Below are 7624 nucleotides of genomic sequence, written 5' to 3'. Positions count from 1 at the left end.
AGAAAGATAAGCGATAAAAATTTAAAACTAAATTTAAAAAAATAAAAATATGTGCATAACAATAATATTTTTTATGTAAATAATATTATGAAATTATTTTTAGTTATATTTATTTATAAATTAATTATATTTTTTTATAATTTTATGAATTTATTTGAATTATATCATTTTATTAATCTTATTTTTTGTAGAATAGAAAGGTAGAGAGATAGAGAATGTGAAGGAAAAAAGAGGAAGATAAAGAAGTAAAGAGAGAGTTTGTTAATTTAAAAAAAAATATTTTATTTTAATTGTAATAAAAGAATATCTCATCACACATTATGATTTGTTAAATTAATAATAAAAAAAATATAAATTATAAGTTATATATAGAAAAGGTATAGAAAAATAGCGAAGAGGAGAAAAAAAAATACATAAAATGAAAAAAATTATTTATTAATTTTAGAAAAAATATTTCATCCCATAAACAATTCTCTACATTGAAAAAGCACACATGACCCTACATACAACGTGTATTCTTGACTAAGAGAATCTTCTCACTTATTTCCAACATCCATGGGAGTTTAGTATTGGAGATAAGTGTGTATGTCCAACATAATACTATCATAAATTATTATTATTATTATTCCTTTTTATAAGAATAAACTTTTATAATTTATGATAGTGTCCTTAATTAAAATTAGAAACAAATAATTACGATAGGAATCGTAATAATGAAATATACGTTTTTTGAATACTTTTAATTTAAATTATTCTTAATCGTAGAATCACTAAAAATGGGATATTATTAGTGATTCGGANATATATATATATAGATATAACCATTAAATTGACCCACTCTAAGAATTTCTAATGGTTATAGTTACCTTATATTTGTTAATAGGATATTCTTATGATGAACATAATATTAGAATTTTTTTTGACCTGCAACTATCATAGTAATTGACAATATATTTGTTATACTTTGATTCTGGACACCTAACACCCTATGGTGTTAGTTGAATAAATACTGTGTATGATTTAAATACTTGTAGAATTAATTATTAGCCAAAATATAATCCATCAACTATGGTAATGAGTTTGAGCTCTACGATTATAATGAATGAAATAAACAATGCCTTGGCCAAGTGGTTTGAATGAATTAAGAAATGAGTTTCTTAAGTCATTCATAATTCATTATAATAATGGTAACAAGTTAGAGTTTGACAATCAAACCGTACTCTAAAAGTTAGCCAAGAGCTGAAAAGATGGAATGAGTTCTATTTTTTGGTCATCTTGGGTTCTTAGTAAAAAACATTATTACTTCATACTATCGGGTCGTCTAGGAGCGTTGCTAGACGCCAATCTTGATTAGTAAATTTAATATGACTAATTTACTACCCGCTTAATATTGAACCTATGGGGTCATACACTAACGAGTGTTCTAATCCTTGGTAAATAATCATTTAATTATTATTTTAATTAGATCAAATAAATAATTATATTAATTCAAATAGAATATTATTATATTCTTTGCTAGCACAAAAAATAGAATAATAATATGATAATTGACATATATATATATGATAAAAGAAAGACAACACAAGTTTTTCTTTTACCTCCACATACACAAATATTTCAATTCTTAGTGAAGAATTGCTAGTGCAAGGAGTTGTAAAAATTTTTCAGTTAAATCCATTGGTCAAGGAGTTGACAATAAAGATAAGTCTCAGTGTGGATACACATAGTACCTTCGTATTATTGAAGGAGAAAGTTTTCATTCACTAGGATACTCAGGTATTGGCATCTAACCCATCTTATTTCAATAAAGTTTTAAGCACAAAATAGATCAATAGGATTACTTTATTACTTTCGCTATGTGTTATGAACACTTGTAATCCTACCGTGGTATCAGAGCCATGGCCTTTTTGTGTTTAAAATTTTATTGCCAAAAATTTACAGAATTAATAGGATTAATTTATGTTTTGTTATTATAGTGAATGAGATTCTTAATAATGGCATGGGATGCTATTATCAAAATTATAAATTTATATTGGATAAAATTATATGTATGTTAAGTAACATACTGTTATTATTATTATTATTATTTATGAAATAAAACTGAAAGGAAAAAAAAGGTAAACAGATTTTATACTTTGTTTATAAGGAGTTACCTGACAACCAGAAGATTCGTACTCAAAGATAAAATTTATATATGTATTTGATACATGGAATGAATTAATTTTTACTTGAATCTAGACAACCTAGGGTTATAAAATATAATTCAATTAAATAATAACCTGAAAATCAGGTAATTATTTGGGATTAAAATTGTACGTGATACATTTAATCATCTATTTAAAAATATGTACGAGTAATGACTTGACAACCAAGATACTCATTCATGATTTTAAATATTTTTTTAACACTTAATTTAAGAAATAAAGATTTCTTAATTTTCTATAATAATAATTATTGTAGAAAGTGTTATTTGTATGTGTGAATACGTATTTATATTTATTTTTTCCTTTTAGATTCAAGAATAATATACCTGCTGTATCACTGCGTGTCATACTTGAAAATAACAAATTGGTTGGAGTCAATTATGATGATTGGTATCGCAATTTGAGAATTGTTCTCATGCATGAAAGGCTAATTGATATAATCGATAAGCCTGCTGTTACGGCTCTAGTTCTTAAAGAGGATGGAGGTATTGATAATGAGGCAACCAAGGCTTATGAGAAGTTCTTGGAAAATTGTCTTACTGCCAAATGCATCATTCTGGCATCCATGGGTTCTGATCTTCAGAGGAAACATCAGGATATGGATCCACCAACTATTATTGAACATCTTAAGAAGATATATGGTGCACAAAGTAAGACGGCCCAATATCAATTGTCCAAAACTTTGTTTAGATCCACACTTAATGTGGACTGTCCTGTTGGACCCCATGTTCTTAAGATGATTGATCTTATTGAACAACTTGAGAAGTTGGGATGTAAATTGGGTAAAGAACTTTCACAAAATTTGATCTTGCAATCTCTTCCAAAAAATTTTCACAATTCATTATTAGCTTTAATATGATTAAAGTAAGTTGTGATCTTCATGAAATGCTCAACATGCTAATTGATTATGAGAATCAAATTACATTGAGAAAAAGAAAGGAATTGCTATAGTAGTTGGCTGCTCTTCTAAGAAGAAAGGAAAGTGGAAAGCAAAAGAAAATGGAAAAAATAATTTTAAAAGAGAACCCATGGCACTAAGGGTGGTGTGACCAAACCCAAGGGCAAACAAGAAAAGACAGACAAAAATGATGCTAAATGCTTTTATTGTAAAGGCAAAGGTCATTGAAAAAGAAACTGCAAGGAGTACCTTGCTTCTTTGAAAACCAAAGAGGAAGGTAAGACATACTTGAAAATAGTTTTCATGATTTCTTTAGCTACTATTAATTCTTCTATATGGGTATTAGATACCAGAAGTTCTCATAATATTTGCAATTCGTTGCAGGGACTACGAGTAAGTAGATGGCTGAAGAAGGGAGAAACTTACCTTCAACAGAGTAAATATTGCTGCTATACCTATATGATATATTTCTTCAGCAATACGTACTGGCAAGACATTAGTATTGGAGAATTGTCATTATGTTCCTAATTTTGTTGCAAATGTTATTTCTGCTTCTATGTTGGATAAACATGATTTTTATTTTAATATTAAAAATGGCATTTGTTCTACTTATTATGGTGATGATTTATACGTAAATAGCTATCTCCAATATGGTATTTATATTCTTCCCAATTTAAATGGTAATTCTGTCATGCATGTTTCTACTCTCAAAAGAGAGAGGAATAATCAAGTAAATGAATCATATCTTTGGCATTGTAGACTTGGTCATATAGGAAAAAAAAGGATTTCTAAGTTACATAAAGAAAGTTACCTTAACAAATATGATTATGAATCATATGTAACCTGTGAATCCTGTCTCAAAGAAAAAATGACCAAAACTCTATTTATGGGACATGGAAAAAGGGTTATAGATTTATTGGGACTAATACATACAAATGTTTGTAGACCAATAAAAATTCAAGCCAAAGGAGGATATTCCTATTATTATTATTATTATTATTTCTTTTTATAAGAATAAACTTTTATAATTTATGATAGTGTCCTTCATTAAAATTAGAAACGAATAATTACGATAGGGATCGTAATATAGATCTCATTTATTAAATTATATATATAACTGGTATATTTAGAGATATAACCATTGAACTGACACATTCTAAGAATTCCTAATGGTTATAGTTATCATATATTTGTCAATAGGATATTCTTATGATGAACATAATATTAGAATTTTCCTTTGACCTGCGACTATCATGGTAATTAACAATGTATTTGTTATACTTTGATTCCGGACACCTAACACCCTACGGTGTTAGTTGAATGGACATTGAGTATGATTTAAATACTTTTAGAATTAATTATTAGTCAAAATGGAATCCATCAACTATGGTAATGAGTTTGAGCTCTACGGTTATAATGAATGAAATAAACAATGCATTGGCCAAGGGGTTTGAATGAATTAAGAAATGAGTTTCTTAAGTCATTCATAATTCATTATAATAATGGTAACAAGTTAGAGTTTGACAATCAAACCGTACTCTAAAAGTTAGCCAAGAGCTGAAAAGATGGAAGGAGTTCTATTTTTTGTTCATCTTGGATTTTTAGTAAAAAATATTATTACTTCATACTATCAGGTCGTCAAGGAGCGTTGCTAGACGCCAACCTTGATTAGTAAATTTAGTATGATTAATTTACTACTTGCTTAGTATTGAATCTATGGGGTCACACACTAACGAGTGTTCTAATCGTTGGTAAATAATCATTTAATTATTATTTTGATTAGATCAAATAAATAATTATATTAATTCAAATGGAATATTATTATATTCTTTGCTAGCACCATGAATATAATAATATAATAATTAAGAATATTAAATAATTAATTATTTATTCTATGATGAGTTTTAAACATGGATAAGATCCTAACTCATTCTGTTTCAAATTAAGTTGTAATTTGATTTACAAATCAGTCACCAATCTCATATTATATATATGTGTATATGATAAAAGAAAGACAACACAAGTTTTTCTTTTACCTCCACATACACAAATATTCCAATTCTTAGTGAAGAATTACTGGTGCAAGGAGTTGCAAGAAATTTCTCAGTTAAATCCATTGGTCAAGGAGTTGACAACAAGGATCAATCTCGGTGTGGATACATATAGTACATTCGTACTATCGAAGGAGAAAGTTTTCATTCACTAGGATACTCAGGTATTGGCATCTAACCCATCTTATTTTAATAAAGTTTTAAGTACAAAATAGATCAACAGGATTACTTTATTACTTCCGCTGCGTGTTATGAACACTTATAATCCTACATTTAGATGCCTATAAATAAAGGTCCTTGTGAATTGTGATGCGTACCACTTCACCACTCCTCCATAACCTTATGTAATCAAATTGATTTTATTTCTTAAAGGCTTCAAATGATTTTTTTTTATCACATACTAGAGATAACTTTGAGTTTACTCATAAAGCTTAAATTGTAACCATATACTCTTGTATAGAGTTTACATATTCAGTTTTTTTTTAAATCTTGCCATATTATAAAAGAGAGAGTTGTGTAACTCTTGACTTTTGAAGTTGGAATAATTTCTTTAAGATCTGCTTAGATTATAATTCTCTAAGTAGTTTTATTTGCAGTGGTTTATCAAGCACCCCAAAAACTTGGTGCATAATAAAAAATACACATTTTCATGGTGGGAAAGATTGGAAGTAAATAGAGATGTTATTATATTGTCATTTATATTTGAAAGTAATGTAAAAAGTATAACTCTTTATAAGTTCTAGGAATTCATTCGCAAGTCCTTGAAAAAGTACTAATATATTACCATTCACTCTTTATTTTAAGTTATTTAATCCAAGTAGTATAGAAATATAAGTGCATAGTTAAACGCCTGAAGTTCGCTTATAAGCTCACAAAAAATAGAAGTAGATTGGCTTTAAGCGAGAATTTATATTTGTTTTTTATACTCGATTCACCCCTTTTTTGAGTGTGCTTATATAATGTTAAAACCAAATCATGTCAAAGACAAGTCAAGTCAAACCTTCTCAGATATATAACGTGATTTAAATTGGATACTCTACACACCTAAGAATCTTAGATATTCTTGCCTTAAGTCTTGTTAGTCCATATTAGATATCTCACTAACCTATGAGCTTAAGATATTCTTTTGACCTCCTCAAGTAAGACTCACATTGATCAGATCGTAGCCTAATCTCACTAGTAGAAACTGCTTATTACAGATGAATTTATAGACAAATTTGATCTTCATTACAGACAAATTTATAGACAGATTTAGTCTTTATTACAGATGAATTTTTGGTTACCGACGGAATGATCGATGGAATTACTGATCGAAAAAAGCCTCATCGGAAATTATTTGCGACAAATTTTTCTTGTGATCCTCATCACATATGCCGGGATCCCTAACTTTGTTCTTACACCCATCTTCAAGTTGGTTCTTGTGATTCCATCTGGGTGATAAGCAATTCGAATTCTCATTTAGGCACCAAACCCTCCTCCTAGATCCATTGAATTGAGCTCTACACCAACCATTGCACTTAAACTTTGATGATCCAACCAAAATGAACCTACAATGGCATTTCCAACCACTAACTATCTCCCTTTTGCTCTTAAAGCCACAAAGGGCTCTAAGTTGACTATCCGTCTCAAGCAAACCATATTCAAGTGGAATAAGAAATCTTAGGGATAAGAGGTTTACCCACTTGAATGAAAGAATAGATGGTGATGGCTTGGGAAGAGGTGTTTCCAATGGTCTTGCAAGTTTCACTCCCTTGTGCTCTTCTTTGATTACCTCCACCTTTTGGCAATTTTCATCCAATTCAACTTCTTTCTCACCAAATTCTTTTAGCTCTTCCCCATCACTCAAATTATACGTTGGAGATTGAGTAAAATCCATCTCAACATCAACCTCAATTCCAAGGAAAGAAGACTCCTCAAATTCAAAAGGATCATATGTTGATGCATAATCATTGTCACTAAGAGGACTTGTTGTTTATTCCATTTTTTCCCATTCTTCATTCATAATATGTCTTGGAGGTTGCGCACCCTCCTCATCATCAATTTCAAACGTCTCAGAAGAAGGCTCTACAACTTTAGATTCCCATGGGTATTCAACATCTTCTAAATCTTCAACCACTTCTTTTTCTTTAATAATTTTGGCTTCCTCCACTTGTTCCAATACAAAACTCTACTCTTCATCCTCCACCTTAGTTTTGGATCTCTCTTTCATACTACGCTCTTCACTTGATGCTCTACATTCAGCAATGGGATTACTTTGAGTGTATATGCATTGGGAGACTAAGTTGGTTACTACCTCGGTTAAGATAGCTATGAGTTCTACTTGCCTCATTTGAGCTTCATGTCGCTCTTGAATAAATAAAATGAGAATGTCATTTATTAGGGGTTGAGATGGATAGGAGGGTTTATTATGTGGGAGAAATGTTTCATAATTGGGAGGTGGTTCATATTGGTGAAAATATTGAGGTAGTGTA

At 29.4% G+C, this 7624-nt stretch overlaps 1 protein-coding gene across 1 annotated transcript; it reads left to right on the top strand.

Annotated features, from left to right (window-relative positions):
* Window positions 1-2345: 2345 nt before the first annotated feature.
* Window positions 2346-3063, top strand: LOC107490978 (uncharacterized). Its single transcript, XM_016111771.1, has 2 exons — window positions 2346-2353; window positions 2514-3063. Exons 1-2 carry the CDS (start codon window positions 2346-2348, stop codon window positions 3061-3063), a joined length of 558 nt encoding a protein of 185 aa, XP_015967257.1.
* Window positions 3064-7624: the final 4561 nt, after the last annotated feature.

Source organism: Arachis duranensis, chromosome 5, assembly GCF_000817695.3.
Source record: "Arachis duranensis cultivar V14167 chromosome 5, aradu.V14167.gnm2.J7QH, whole genome shotgun sequence".
In the NCBI taxonomy this organism is placed as follows: domain Eukaryota; kingdom Viridiplantae; phylum Streptophyta; class Magnoliopsida; order Fabales; family Fabaceae; genus Arachis; species Arachis duranensis.
The sequence above is the reverse complement of the archived record's forward strand: the minus strand, read 5'-3'. Positions and strand labels throughout refer to the sequence as shown.